The 15,668-nt window shown below is 36.3% G+C and overlaps 4 protein-coding genes across 9 annotated transcripts; 1 reads left to right on the forward strand and 3 right to left on the reverse strand.

The window, feature by feature from the left end:
• Nucleotides 1-79: 79 nt before the first annotated feature.
• On the reverse strand, nt 80-2,907 carry LOC112460845 (dynein regulatory complex subunit 4). The gene is made up of 8 exons (XM_025025737.1): nt 2,668-2,907; nt 2,215-2,432; nt 1,891-2,152; nt 1,527-1,787; nt 1,263-1,430; nt 1,102-1,188; nt 817-1,026; nt 80-739 (listed from the first exon to the last, which is right to left on the reverse strand). Exons 1-8 carry the CDS (start codon nt 2,668-2,670, stop codon nt 524-526), a joined length of 1,425 nt encoding a protein of 474 aa, XP_024881505.1. The 5' UTR covers nt 2,671-2,907; the 3' UTR covers nt 80-523.
• A 232-nt stretch (nt 2,908-3,139) lies between these two features.
• Nucleotides 3,140-9,906, reverse strand: LOC112460847 (pantothenate kinase 3). 6 transcript variants are annotated; one of them, XM_025025741.1, is made up of 12 exons: nt 9,857-9,906; nt 9,567-9,764; nt 8,873-9,102; nt 6,959-7,139; nt 5,806-5,984; nt 5,539-5,712; nt 5,276-5,443; nt 5,126-5,202; nt 4,870-5,046; nt 4,638-4,773; nt 4,453-4,566; nt 3,140-4,358 (listed from the first exon to the last, which is right to left on the reverse strand). In XM_025025741.1, exons 4-12 carry the CDS (start codon nt 7,080-7,082, stop codon nt 4,305-4,307), a joined length of 1,203 nt encoding a protein of 400 aa, XP_024881509.1. In that variant the 5' UTR covers nt 7,083-7,139; nt 8,873-9,102; nt 9,567-9,764; nt 9,857-9,906; the 3' UTR covers nt 3,140-4,304. The 6 variants fall into 6 exon arrangements, 5 of the variants coding, with proteins under 5 accessions (XP_024881509.1, XP_024881511.1, XP_024881512.1 ...); XR_003041493.1 differs by lacking the exons at nt 8,873-9,102; nt 9,567-9,764; nt 9,857-9,906 and adding an exon at nt 8,228-8,430 and having other exon boundaries at nt 3,140-3,938; nt 4,227-4,358; XM_025025743.1 differs by lacking the exon at nt 8,873-9,102.
• A 1,518-nt stretch (nt 9,907-11,424) lies between these two features.
• On the forward strand, nt 11,425-14,608 carry LOC112460842 (protein RFT1 homolog). Its single transcript, XM_025025733.1, has 8 exons — nt 11,425-12,030; nt 12,244-12,446; nt 12,674-12,860; nt 12,943-13,227; nt 13,297-13,428; nt 13,495-13,626; nt 13,706-14,206; nt 14,295-14,608. The coding sequence occupies exons 1-8, from the start codon at nt 11,974-11,976 to the stop codon at nt 14,472-14,474; spliced, it is 1,677 nt and encodes a 558-aa protein (XP_024881501.1). The 5' UTR covers nt 11,425-11,973; the 3' UTR covers nt 14,475-14,608.
• Nucleotides 14,494-15,651, reverse strand: LOC112460849. Its single transcript, XM_025025746.1, has 4 exons — nt 15,453-15,651; nt 15,150-15,211; nt 14,921-15,035; nt 14,494-14,849 (listed from the first exon to the last, which is right to left on the reverse strand). Exons 1-4 carry the CDS (start codon nt 15,485-15,487, stop codon nt 14,786-14,788), a joined length of 276 nt encoding a protein of 91 aa, XP_024881514.1. The 5' UTR covers nt 15,488-15,651; the 3' UTR covers nt 14,494-14,785.
• Between the last annotated feature and the right edge of the window lie 17 nt (nt 15,652-15,668).

Here is a 15,668-nt window from a genome sequence, read left to right on the forward strand (position 1 = left end):
ATGTATGAATCGTACATGATATCAGATTTTTTAATATTAACCAATATTAATTGCGACGAGAGATGTGATTGGAGGCAAAAGCATAAATATGTTGAATAATTACTGAGACTATACAACTTCCAGGCATCGATACAATCTACTCTGTACATTCTCTGTGATAATTTTATGTAATTTTTGAGAACATAACGCATAAGCTAAAATGTATTTGTTTTACAGAATAAAAATACTCTGTGTCAAAATTAATTCTATATATCTATTATATTTAAAGATAAGGTTTTTTGAAGTATCGCTTTTTAGTAATTATCGTTAGATGCATTAAATGCGCGTATTACCGAATAGTTTGTATAGTGTACTACTAGACACATGTCAAGTATTATACGGCTTATTAAAAACTTATTATCTCTTCCATTAAAATAGGTATATAAAAATAGCGATAAAGCATGTCACTTGTCAGTATGATTTTCTCAGACAAGGAATATAAATTTTTCATAAATCGATTATATATAAACATTTATAAAATATATTACTGATTTGAGGTAACGAGACTAGCTGGACCCAAGCCCAATTTTGTACCGGCTATCTTCATCCTCAGAGGCTGAAATCCAAGTTCAGACTTGGGAATTCCGTATTCTTGCAGTTTACTCTCATAAGCCGCTAACAAATCGTCGTGTGCTTTACACACTTTCGCTAATTCATATTGTAGGTCTTTTATTGCAGTATTTTTTCTATTGAGCATATCCTACAAAGAAATATTGTATTGCTACCACATTCGTATCTAATTCAGATGAGCATAATGAGATTGTGTTTAACGCATACCTCTAATTTCTTATTCACACTAACCACCGCCGCAGGATCCAATTGGGCAGCAGCTAACACTTCGCTAATCTGCGCTTCACGTTGCTCCAGTAAGTCCGACAACTTTTCTAATTTTTTTTCCAAGAGCACATTCTTTAAACCCGTTTTCTGTTGCAGTTCGAATATAGCCGAGACAAATCTAGAATGTAACTCGTCTCTCTCGGATTGACACTAAATAAAATTAGAAAGGTATATATACATTTCGAAGATGTTATATGTTTGAATATGTATATTTAAATGTCTCACTTTTTCAAAACGCAGCTCGAGAACTTCATTCTCCCATTTTAAATTTTCTAAATCTTTTACCACTGTGGACAATCTCCGTTTTGTATTCTGTAATAATCATTAATTCAGTTTTAGTTCTTTATAGCGCTATTATATGCCAAAGTTGTGTTTCAGATACCAACAACTAAGCATTGTTTGTCTTTCTCGTAATTTGCAAGTTGCCGATTAAGTTCGGCAGCCGTTTCCTGCGAAGCTTTCAGGTCAGCCGAATATTTTTTATTCTCTGCTGTCAATTCTCGTACTTGCTTCTTCATACGTTCCTCATTGTTTCTCATTACTTCCATTTGTTCCTGTTAAAAGATTTGCTACGTTAATTAGAAATTCCTCGATTCTTGTTTTCCATAATTATAATATTTATAATTGTGCGATTTATAATAAGGCTTCACCTTCATGCTCTTAATTAACGATAAGTTATTCAGAGTGATATCGTTGTAATAATTTTTCATTTCAGTAAACGCATTCTCGTGATTCTTTATCAGGTTAGCGATCTGCGCGTTTTTCCTCTCTTCCACTTCGGTTATTTCCATGCGATGCTTCAATATCAAGGACTCATATTGACTAGTTAATTTTTGTTCGTATTTCTGCTCCAATTCTACCGCTTCAGATTCAAATTTCTTCATCATATTGCTCATTTCCTCCGAATTGTGCTGCATTTTGTACGTATAAAAATAAGAGATTTTTTCTCAATTACAATTTACTAAATATGTACATGTAGATTGCAGCAAATCGTTATACATATTTACGTCTTACCAGTTTCAATGCGCGGATTTCGTTCATATACGCCAATTCTTGTTCTTTCTGCACTTTTTTTAGCTCCGTCTTGTCTTTAATAAGCTCGTTTTCTTGCACGACATGATCGTCTTGCGCCAGTTTAAGAGCAACCAGATGATCGGCCTTGGTTTCAGACAAATTAGTCTGATGCTCATACATCAAATGTTTTACTTTCTGCTTGTATAATTTAAGTTCAGCTTCATGATTCTCTGCTAATTCTTCCTTCTCACGTTCTTTATTTCTAAAGAATTTTAAATGCGTTTACGTAACATCGCAAACAGTTAGTCACCACTACCAAAATACCTGACTACAGCACGTGCTTCATCCAGCTGATGTCTCGTAATTTCCCAAAAAGTTCGCAATTTGTCTCTCTCTAGTTGAAAAAAATTTCTTTCCTCCCGTTCACGTTCCATCTCTTCCAATATCTTATGAGCATATATTTCCAATTGCTCTCTATTCATTTTTGTTGTGTCTACCCCATCGACGTTATCGGTTGCTTTCCCTTTTGCTTTCTTGGGACCCTTTTTATTAATTTTAAATAATTTAATACACAGTTAAGAAACATATTAATTTATAAGAGATGGAAAAGAGAAAATAAAATCATAGATAGAGAAGAATCATAGCTACATATATGGAATTATATAAAAATGTAGTGAGAAAGTATGTATTGGCAAAATACTGATAAAAATATTGATAATCTAGCGTTGCAAAAGCAATCGTTTATAACAGGTTAATAATTAAAATTAATGAGCTTACCATTTTTATAGATATCAAAAAAGGTGTAAAAAGATTTATGTAATATACCGGTTTCTTCAAGGATTGTAAAAAAATTAACACGAATAATAATGACGATACCACTAAATCTATAGTCTCACATCAGCTGACTACGTCTATACAAATCAGTCGGGCTTGACATTTAGAGTGGACTGTTTTGTAAGAACGTTGCTAAGTAACCGTGTGTCTTATATCCTTATTCCTTATATATATACAGATATATTTCATGCAACTTTTGGTATAGGGACTCTTTTAGATGCGTCTTTCAGATATGAAATTTATATAAAAAATACATTATATATCTATATATAATACGATGATATATATTATTGAAATTAATATTCAAAAAATATTTACATATTATATGTTCAATACTTAATTTTACTCACAAAGTTTTATTTCTATTTGTGAATAACACGATGTAATGGGTATGGACATACATATACATTTTGCATTGTATATTAAAATGATATTTTATTAAAGTTTGTTTGGCATGTTTTCACAATACATTGCAACAGAAATAAGTTATTCGTTTGCATAAGGATACGTTTGTGGTAATGTCAAATTATTCGATAAATTACAAGTAATAACATATCGAAAGTTTTATCAATTGTTACATTTCAAATAGTTAAAATAGAAGATAAATATATATCACGATTATACTGTTTTCTAAAAAACAATATTTCTAAAATATATACATTTTCTTTGCGATATAATGTCAGTTTTTTAATGATTTCGATCGCATTACTACATATTTCTCAGAAACAAGATTTAACGTTTGACACATCTTTGATAACTTGGAATATGTACTGCATCGTTTCATAATATCCTGACGGAAGCGTATATTTTGCATTACAATAGCTCACTGAATCGATAAAAAATTCTTAATTTATGCAATTGCCAGATGCGAATGAATAATGTTTCATTAGCAAGTTGCATTAATATTCAATAAAAAATTCGTATTAAAAATTTCATCTTATATAACACGCAATGCATTAATAACAAATATTAACAATTAAAGTAAAGTGCGAAAGTATTTACCGCTACAATGATTTTATTCCATTGTTACGAAAAAATGTGCAAGTGTAATAACGATTGCCATATTACTTATATACATAAAAACCTGTGCACATTCGTAGAAAAACTTTACAATATAAATTATGAGGTAGAACTAGTCTATATGCGGCATGTAACGAACATCGGAAGGAAAGGCAATCCTTAATCCCTTTGGATTGGTCCATTATTGATTCTACCTGCCGAGTATCAAATTTGTGCTCGTAATCGAACAATTATATCGAAATAATTACCCTCCGACCAAAAAAGAAAAGAACTATCTTGACACAATTATTTTTTCCTACATTAAAATAGTGATAAATTATACGATGACATTTTACAAATATATCCTTAATCTTATTGCTAAATATCAAGGTTTCTCCGTATTCTCATTATAATAAACGATTATTCAATAGACAGTAGATTCATGAATAATTGAGAAAAATGTAACAAAAATAAATATAATTATGTTGAACAATCTTGCTCACTCGAGAAATGTTCTACGAAGTTGGTCATATGGAATGATGCATGTTGTATGACTGTTTCCCCGACATTTTCTATTGTGTTTAGCACGATTCGCCATTAAATTGTAATAGACATCCCACCGCGCCGAAATAACCCTGAAATCAAGACACAATACCCAGTGATACGTCTGGTCTGAATGGCCAGTTTGAGAAATTATTTTAAAATATGAGCTTTCAATTAGATTTTTACTTCATGTTCCAAAAACAGGGCTTTCAAAGTTCCTTTGGACCAATAATCCATAGCATAGGCCAATAACTTCATCGCTATGGGATTTACCCTGAGAAAATTCCCTACAAATACGACCTGAAAACGAAAATTGTTACAAATGGCCAGTTTGAGAAATTATATATAACATAAATTACATATATTATTACCCTCTCGATTTTTTCATTGCCAGCACACATACGCGCAATAGAACCAATATTATTCGTGATAGTAACAAGAGTTGCACGCGCCAAATCTTCCTTCGTGACGGTATTTCTGCGATCTTTAGAATTCATTTGTCCAAAACTAAGAACAATGAAATATAGAATAAGATAATTAAAAATCAAAATAAAGAAATTGCATCTTAGAATAGGAGTTAATTATTGTGTTTTACAATTGTACCTGCTTGCAACTAAATCTCCGGGAAGACCGAAACGACCATAACCGCCGCCATAAATATCCTTAACCAATTTATCTACTGTTGTATTATCACCGCCTGTTGCTAATTCTATCGCCTCCTCAAAGGTATTACATCCAGTAAGCAGACAACATAATCCTAAGAACGTACCCCCACCTAAACTATAAGGCAAATGTTATACCGTTATTACTTGACAACAAATATCTTGCCACTACAAAATATAACACATGCGCAATTTACCTTGTTCCAGATATCCTTTTATAATTTTCTGACCCATACACAGCCAGTATGCTTACTCCAGAGCCTATATTAACGAGCTGCAAGATATAATCAATCAGTAACTCCTTCAGTCAAAAAAGCGCACAACGAAATATTTCTATATACACTTACCAAGAAAGGATATGGTTCGGAGAAGTCGTAGGGTACTTTTTGGCATTTGCTGTCATCGGTGGGATTCGACCAATAATAGCATTCACGTGGATTCGTAGTCTCTATATAGAGCATTCCGCGTATTAAACTATCTAATTCATCGAACTTTGCCAAGTTCATATTTACTTCCTGCCAGAGATATTTTGTAATATATTTTAACAATTATTTGTTATTCATGTCGCAATTATAATAAGGCAGAAATCAAGATAGGCGATTTTCCCAACCTTTTTGAAATTATCTTCGAACTTAAAAGCACCACCACCAGTGGCGCAAACAGTAGTCACGAGATTGGCCATACCCTTTGATTTTGCTAGTGCTAAAAAATTTCCCATTTCGCTTGTGGGAAATCTAATAAAATGTAACGTTCCTCGTCTGCCTCTAATGCTGACGTTATTCATCTGAAACAATCGTTAAAATCAGCAATTATCAACAGGGGTCTACGTAACCAGTGAATTCCAGAAAGTACAAGTTAAATATTTAACAACGCTCACTTGTAAATGTGTATCACGATGACCAGTTTTTCCGTATGCTGAATTTTTGGTAAGGTATCGACGAATATTTTTTAACGTCTCAACTTCTGCGTCCGCTTCGTCTCGCGTTATATCTTTTGGCTCAAAGTACACTAATTTACACAATGTACCGCCTATATCCATCCCAAACCAAGGCATCGCTGTAACAACGATGTTACAATTAATATTTCATCTTGTAATTTGTATAAAAATATGATAATGTTAGAAATACATTTTTGTAAAAAAGATGCGATGATCACTAGCAATTAGAAAAGCACAATTTTGTAAAAATGTGCTATGTAAGATTAAATTTTTAGAAATATGATTATTAATAGGCACGTCATGCAGAAAAATTGTGGCAACAAAATGTAAAGATATATGTACATTAAGAGAATTTATCTAATTACAAATGTTCTTTTAGCGACAATCAAGCAATAAGGATAACATTCTTGTCGCAAGCATTATCTACTTTGTTACGAATGTTACTTAGCTTAACAAAATTAAATTAAGAACAAAATTTGATACTTTTTTTATAGAAAAATCTAAGCGATGATATTCAGACCGATACAAGCCGGCAAGCGTAGATGTCTATACGATATAATAATTATTGTATATACAACTCTTCACAGTGTAAAGACGCAGTATTTCCAAATGCATATAGTCTTTCAAGTACAATATTTATAATATTAGACACAGTATTGGACATGATATTTCCAGTTCATAGTCTTTTCCAAGTACAAAATTCACAGTTTCATTAGTTTTAGTATTTTCGACCACTAATTTTCAGCTGAAGGTTGGCCATTAACTGATAAAGGTTAATCAGCCTTTCGCCAAAGTATATAGATTTAAATAAAGATTAAATTATCGATGAAATTATACTTGGAAACGATTATATTAAGGGATTTGAATTTTGAATATTTACACTCGTCAGCTTATATATTGATCTAGATACGTCATTGCTCAGTTGCTCATTTTGTATAGTCATTCTATCTTGATATACATAAAAAATTTGAAAAAAATTATAATAATCATGACATAAGATATAAAGTACTAAACACCACTTGAAAACTGATGTTGATGTAGCAAACATGGTATATAATAAAAAGTAAAAAATTGGCAATCTAAGCACACATACAATCCACTGACTCACAAGGAGATGAATGATTTTTCGCTTCTTTGGCCATGGTATTGCCAGCAGAGTATCCGTTGGACTGCATGTCTTTTGCAGTTAGATTATTCTTATGACTTTGCGGACTCATTGCTCAGAGTGAAACAGCTCGCTCCGGACCCCTCTATTATGGTAAATAATATATTCCCTGAAAAAGGATATGTACATTTAAAAACAATTTTTTAAATATAATTTCAAGTAAGACGGTATCTCTGTCTCCAGAGTCTCTTATATGTCCGTCTTCGTGACATCATGTTTAAAATATCATGTAAATACGAGAGAGAGAGATTCCTTTAAATTTTTTTAAACACAGTCATATCTTTTTCAAAATCATCAAACGCAGAGAGCTTTGTAAACTTGCACGTGTAAAGAACTATTTTTAAGTCAAGAGTCAAAGATCAATTCCTTTTATTTGCGCACACAATGTGTGAGGTACGCACGTGCACATACGTAGGCATATATTTACATAAGTAACGTCACATAAGTTCACGATATCATATGCACATTTTTATGCTCAAGTCGCTTTAACGTAATCCTGTTATTGTACGCTTGCTGATGATTGAATTAAAAACAAAAAATTTAATTCTATCTTTTATCATCACGTCGACTGCGAATGCTCATCACCAAATGCAATATCAGCAATATAAATAGTACTTTATCGCGCACATAAATTCAGTTTCTGTTATGACATTGAAAGCAACAAGTATATGATACTGCTGAAAGTTTACAATTCATGTTTTGATTACACGCGCCGATGAAAGAGCCCGGGCGGCTTCTAAGCGCTCTTCGGCCCCACTGTTTTCAAACGATAACATATAACAGCACAAATACGAAATATCACGTTATGTAAACGCGTATGATAAATTAGTAATTATCTAAGCGCGATCGATCTCCCCGCTTTCTCATGACATTGTTCCCATTTCGCAGAGAGCTCGCGTCAGCCACCTATTCCCAACTCTCACCGACCTATTGCCAATTTGCCAGCCGCGTCATACAAAGCGTCGATATTTTCGACTCGTTGATGCGGACGAGCTATTTTCGAGAGAACTTTGGTGATGCACGAGCAGCACGAGCTACGTTCGGTTGACGACGACCACGCCAGCCGTCATGTCGTCGTCGTCGTCGAACGTCACGTCGTCGACCCGAAAAATCGCGTCGGCGACAGGGAAGTGGGAACACGCGACGAGGAGCAACGGTCAGGCGTGACGTCTCACGCCAAGCCGGCGTGACACTTACTCATCAGATTTTCACGAGAGCGTGGAGAGCGGCGCAAATCACACACACCAACGACCGTCGTCGACCCGGACCGGACGCTCCCTTCTGTTCCGCTCGCACCGTCCGACTGTGCGCCGTGCGAGTCGACCGACGACGACGACGACGACTACACTGACTACAGCAGTCCGCTGCTGTATAAATAATACTGCGATAACTGTACAGCAAAAGCAAACGGGACGCCGACAGGAACGCTACTACGCGGAAACGCGGCGTCCGCCGCGATCGCTCGTACAGGGAATTCGATCTCGCCGAGCGCGCACCACCTCGATGGACACTGTAAAGGCTGCCATGCATGAAATAACTCTCCCGAGTTATGTAAAAGCGTGACGCCTAAGCTGATCTCGCTTAGATACGTTTTACTCCGACGTTTTACTCCGCTAAGCAATACGTAATGTCTCATTAAACGTATTGCTACAGTTTAATCGCTTTTACGACCATTCTTGTTTGTGCGACGGCCCTTTCATGTGCACGATCTCGTTCTCTCCATGCGCGCTAAATCCTTCCGGATTCCATCCTTAGGGAATATATCCGTTGACTCGTCGTCTGCTTTTCCTTCTTCTACGAATATCCTTTCTAGTTTCTACGATCACTCCTTCACTCATTTACCTGAGACGATGGTTGCTTTGTGCCGTCCGGAAAACATTACGCGCCATGGTAGAATTGTAAGAATGACTGAATGACGCGGTGGCGATCAGCTGATCGCGCGATTGACTTCTTTTTCTTCCTCTTCTAAAATGGATATCCGTCCTTGTTGTTAACGTTCTCGCGCAATTTCCTATCCCTTCTTCCTCGCCTAGTTTCTTGCCTTATTTTCCTCGCTGCATCGTTCACAGATCCTTGAAATTGTTCGATTGCATTTTATTAAACAGAAACTGCCACAATTATTTTCTTTCTCGGGAACTGGATTCGTAAAATTACTTCCTCTTCTCTTTTTCTTTCCTTTATAAATACTTAATTGTCTCTTTTTTAAAACACACTCTCGCTTCTTGAATTATTTATCGACGCTTAATTGTTCGCGATTTTCTCACGAAAACTAAAAAAAGAACCCAGATAGCACAGTGACATCAAATGCCGTCATAATGCCGTAGTGACGGAAACTTGACGTGTTGCCATCACTAAGACGGCATTAAGTATTACGGCAATAACCGTCACTAAATGTCACTTTGCTATCTGGGAACTTGTTAAGTATACAATATTAATATTTCATTATTATGTGTGTTTATCACGTTTATGTAGATAGTATATAGTTATTTGGATTTTACTGACAATCTTTTATGTCTTACTATAATCGTATACCTACCACGTGCCGAATTTCTGATCCAACCGCGTCCTTATCGTTTTATATCACTCGATAAAATTGTCGATATCGCTCTGTCGTTCTCTGTTACTGCGACAATGCGCGAATTTCATTTCTGCGAGGTTTCAACAAGCGGTTTAGTTAAATGTCAGTTGATTTTACCACACCCCGTCGCAAAACCGTTTTTTATTTTGCGTAATCCTGTTGCAAAAAAAAAAATATATATATATATATATATATACTCGTTGATTAGCAATTTGCAATTTGTTATTTGGGCTTCAAACTAATCTTACTAATCGGTTTTCAAACGATGTAAATGTAAATTGCTCAACCATCACGTTGCGACATATATTACAGCTGTGAATCGTAACGTTGCGCTTTATTTAAATATCCCGCACCCTCCCTCTTTCTCTCTCTTTTCCTGTGATAAAATAATAAATTGCACATAGACTTTGAACGAAAAAAAAGAGAATATAGGCTATAAGAGAAGTTGGTAGAAGACGTTCAGCAAGCGAGAGAATGGGTCGATATAATTTCACGAGATAATTTTTCCTTGGAAAAATATTCTGCAAGCTTGCAACAACAATGATGACTTGCAACGACTTCTCGTTAATCAACGCGCGTTGCAGATGAAGCAGTAAAAATTCATCATCGTGACATATATATTCACATCATTCATTTACGTCTTTACGTGATCGCTTATAAACGAAGATAATAGTCGTCGAAGACAAGAATATATTCTTGTTTTGACAAGCAAGACAAGAATAGATTCCTATTCTATAGAATCCAAAGTGACAAAAAATAAAACGTACGTTTACTAAATTGTAAAATTGTAGGATCTAATTAGAAATTCTTAATCTGGGGATCGATCATGTATCTTTTTTCCCCTAGGACGGAAACGTGAAAAGTGAAAAGTTTATCTCTTTCTATTCAACACCGATAGAAAGAGATAGTTACATGAAACTTTTCACTTTTCACGTTTCCGCTCCAGGGAAAAAGTTACATGATCGCTACCCTCTGATGTTATACAAAAAAGAAAAAAGTTACATAAAGCTGCACTTCAATTTACTCATCAATGAACAATTTACTCATTTGTTGATTTGTTCTCTTCAGAATTTTGTTATCCCTGATGGGCACTCCTATTGACTCAAGAAGGATTATAGTATCATCCACTTTAGAAATTACTGAAATCCACCAACCCCTCAAGAGACCCTCAAGGACAACCAAACTTTGATTAACTTAATTGGTAAATTGGTAAATTAATTCATCGAAATTGCTTTAGACAATATATATTATTTCTAACTACATAATTCGTCGTCCTTGACCTAATCTTTCTTTCCATATGTTGAGCAACAAAAAATTGATAAATTATCCATATTAACGAAATAATACCGCTGCTATTCAATGAAGTTAATCACTGGTTAAGCTAGTCGACAGAATTGCTTACAGCACATTGCAATTTCTAATTATTACAATTCATATCGTTCTTGATCTGATCTTTCTTTCCATACATTAAACAGCAAAAAAAATTAATAAATTATCCGTGTTATCGAAATAGTAGCTATTATTTAAGTTAATCACCAATTAATTAAGTTAATCGACAGAATTATTATTGCTTGTAACAAAATTCTCAACTGTGCGACTCCTCGTCCCTAATCTTTCTTTCCATATTAAACAAAAAGTAAATTAATCTATCCATGTTAAGTAGTACCTGACTAAAGAATTAATAAAGGAGAATTAATCATCGATTAAATTAGTCGAAGTTTGGTTGTCGTCCTCAATCGGCGACGAAGGTCAGTTTACATCAGTTTACATGACGCTTCTCTTCGCTACGTAGCGAAAAATAGTATCATGTAAACTACGCATCATAACGTGGAAACATCGGTGGAAGAACACAGGTGTGCTCATGCGCATATATTTCTAACAGCCAATGAGAAGAACCTTCATCTATGCAAACCAAAGGGATCGACGACACGTATCGTTGTACAAAACTGAGAAGAGATGATCGGCGAACGTGGTGAGACGTGGTCCAGTCGTGGTCGTGCAGGTCGTGTTCGACAGTGTTCGAACACGTGTTTTGTCCTGAATAAATTTTTGAAGATTGCTGATGCAATCTGCAATCACGATTTCCACTCGGACTTCCAGTAATTTCCACTCAGATTTCGCTACGCAATCAGTGATTCGGACTGTTAAACAAACAGTGGCAAATCTGGCCGTATTGTCTGCTGAAAAGCGGCAGGAGCCGATATAAAAATAGGAAGAAGAAGAAGAAGAAGTGATCCCGGTTGTCCTCGCGGTCGTAACCTTCTCACATAACCTTACCTAACCTCTCGGGAAAGAGGTTGACGTTTCTCCACGTCTCCCGGCGAGAATCTCGAGATATTCATGTTTCTGTCGGATCGGCCTGAAAATGCCGAGTATCCTGAAGAGCAGCCTGGAGAACGCTTCGTTCAGCATCATATTTCAGGTACGCTTATAAAACCTGGATAGCTCCTGCAAACGCTGGAGAGTTCCGAAGCTCCCTCAATGGATCACGATGTACTTGCACCAAATTCCCCTTTACGATATTCCGAATACATCGTTCGTTTTAATCTATAAGTTGAGAGGCACCTGCTTCCGTGTATATCAGCAGATGCCAACATCGTGCAGGACTTCTCTCAGAAAGACTCTTCTTCCACAGATATTCTGTCGCTGCATCACATTTGTCCTGAACGCATTTGTTGTCCGTCATGTTGGCCTGGCCGTCCTAGGTGTCATTACCGTGAGATTACTCCTACTGGAATCTACGATACTGTTCCTATCGCGCGAGCTATTTGTGAAAGCATGTCTGACTAACACCGCGGAACACAATTGGGCCCAAGTTGTAAATCTACTCTGGCTGACGTTAGTTCACCATGTACACAATAATCAAACTTCTCAGAAGCTAAACTGACTAAGTCTCTTTATATAAATTATAAAAAAACAAAGAAAATTGATGAAGTTGTAAAACTAATCAGACAGTATATTGAAATTAGAAAATTTAGTCCAAAAAATGGAGTCAATCAGTTTAGCTTCTGAGAGACTCAATTATTTTCCTTTAACAAAATTATATAGATTAATTAACGCTCTAGAGTACCTACATGCGTTGTGATGTCCTTCCTATGTGGATACGGTTGGCTGTTTGTGCTCTCCACCACAGAGGCGTTACCACCGTACTACACGTTTGCAGTTTGGGCAGTTGGACTGTCGTGTATCATAGAACTGTCTTCCTTAGTCGTTCAATTAGTCGCCAGCGCATTTCTCTTCGTTAGGCTTAAAGTAAGGCAATGAAAACAATAGATACGTAAGATCCTCGAGAGATAGGTGTTTCAACTGTCATGACTCATGTTGGTTCTTTCAGATAATTCTGGACACGATCATGATCGTTATTCGCACTATGACGTTTGTCCCGCTAATATTATATTATCCGGAGAACGCGTTGCTTGCGTTCGGCATCGCTCAGCTTGTTGCGGCAGTATTTTACACAACGAGCCATTATGTGTATTTTCATCATCACATCAAGAACCTGAACAAATGTTCACAGAAACGAAGAATGTCTTTGAAAGACAGTAGCGACGAATATGTGATAAGGGAGTTTCCCTTTCGCGCTATAAAAGACTTTTTGCCCGGGCAGCTAGAAAATAATGTATGTATTAAATACGATTGCATTGCTACATCATCGTTCTATAAGAACAGTACAACAGTTACTTCGTAGGATTCGTATTTCGATAGCAAGTTAATTGATCTCACATGGAGCTTCTTTTGGCAAGGAATATTGAAGCAGGTTTTGACGGATGGCGAAAGATACATCATGACTATAATGCCAGTATTGACGTTCACAGAACAGGTTTGTGTTTAATATGTACCGCGATACCGTCATCGCGCTAACTCCTCATTCTTCTCTTTCTTTAAGGGTGTCTACGATATTGTGAACAATATGGGTTCGCTAGCTGCTAGATTCATTTTCCGTCCAATCGAGGACAGTGGATATTTTTACTTCACGCAGATGGTGAAAAGGGATGAAACGATACCCGATCAGAATCCAGTGAGTGTCCGTTGCACTCTTCCTATAAAATTTTATGTACATATTTATAAACTATGAGATTAATAGCAATATATTTCAGGCTAAGGTGCAAGAGAGCGTGAATGTATTGACACGTTTGTGCTCTGTCGTTACATGTATCGGTCTGGTTGTCCTAGTATTCGGTCAGTCCTACTCCAGCTTGTTGCTCTGGTTGTACGGTGGTTCGAAGCTGACTTTACCCTTACCCGTTCTCTTACTAAGGGCACATTGCCTCGCCGTGTTACTGTTGGGAATCAACGGCGTGACCGAATGCTATTCTAACGCGACGGCCGACAGTGCGACCATAAGCAAAAGCAACTTGATCATGATCTACCAGTCGATCGCGTTCTTGGGCGCATCGTATTTGTTTGTCATCTGGTTTGGCCCGGTCGGCTTTATCTTCGGTAACTGCGTGAATATGAGCCTGAGAATCATACACTCGGCGAAATTCATCAATAAGAGATACCAGGACACGGTATATCGTCCATTACGCGGACTGGTGCCAAAGCCCATATTCTCCACGTGTCTTCTCGTCGCGGCGTTCGTCACCAATTTGTCACACGTAAAGTATCCTCGATGTGTTTTCATTATACGTATGTGTATGCGCTAAGATCGCACAGCGTTTAAGGTAATCTCTTTCGCTATTCCAGACTTACTTATTCCCGGCTGCAAAAGCATGGCATCTAGTGATTGGTATAGTAATGTTTATAATTGTACTTGGGTCTTGGATATATGAAAATCACTGGATATATGAATTAATCAACCTTGCCACAAGCAAATTGTATGATTGGTATGAAAGAAGACAGACCAAACAGAAGAAGAGCGACTGATCCTAAACCCTCATATAAATTATTTTTTTGTCAATTATTTTATTTATGATTTATGATATAAATCAACTACAGATTCATTGTAAGATCTTGTAAAATGTTATAATATCATGTATAAACAGTTATTTTTTCTACAACTAGTTGAGATTGCTTATAAATTCCTACACGTTGAAAGCCATTCTTGCACATTAAAATGTTTTCTTTTATTAACAACTTGGATACACTTAATACCTAAATGATAAAATATTTTTGTAGAAAAGACATCGCATTTTGCATATAAATAAGTTTTAGCCGTGTATACAACAGTGATTATCTCAAGTCGATAAATCTTTATATATAGCACCAACTACAGGTTCCTGACGAAGTATAATACACTGCCTGAAATTCAGTGAAGCAAGTTTTTGTTTTGGGCTTAGAAATATCGCAAAGCTGCTCGACATTCCGCTTACCTATTATCATTTTGAAGCGATATAATCGGCGATCCGGATTTTGGCTCCAGTTTCGCGACTAGATCCGCTATGGCTGCTACCAAACCAGCACTGTCGCTCGATGCGTCACCTTTAACTGCAAAAGTTCATTTATTAATTCTGTGCTGTTTTCGTAGCGCATGACTTTCATGCCTGTAACTTCCTCGTAAGGTCTATAATTTTTTCATTTGCATCTTTGACGACTTATTACCTGCTAGACAGAGACCAGCGTGGTCGGCCAAGATGCAGCCAATAACACCTTCCTTGTCATACCTAAAGGATACAATAACGTTATAACTTTGTGTATATATACAAGACTGTTGATCACAAGATTAGTAACAAGATGGGTGTAATGTGGATGAAAGACAGCAACCGACACGCAATTGTACCAAGTAATATCAAGTAATATTCGTAAAATAATATTCAATATAATAATTATTACGTGACAAAGCTTGAAAAACGTTAAACACAGCTCTCACGCTGTGAAAAATCATTTCCTAACCACAACACTTACGTGTCGTCCAACGTTTTCACCAAATTTCGTTCCATCCTCGACGCTCGCTGGACCGAGATCGACACGACAGAGAGCCAGCAGTTTCCGCAAGAAATTAATTCGAAAGAAGGAAGAAGGACCAACGAAGTGTTATCAGTTATCACGCGAACGTCGTTTGAAGTTTACGTTTACGTCGCCACGTCACTGTGGTGGTGTGACAGATCGTGATACATGTAT

This window comes from Temnothorax curvispinosus, unplaced genomic scaffold (genome assembly GCF_003070985.1).
Source record: "Temnothorax curvispinosus isolate PA1 unplaced genomic scaffold, ASM307098v1 QBEX01010899.1, whole genome shotgun sequence".
Lineage (NCBI taxonomy): Eukaryota > Metazoa > Arthropoda > Insecta > Hymenoptera > Formicidae > Temnothorax > Temnothorax curvispinosus.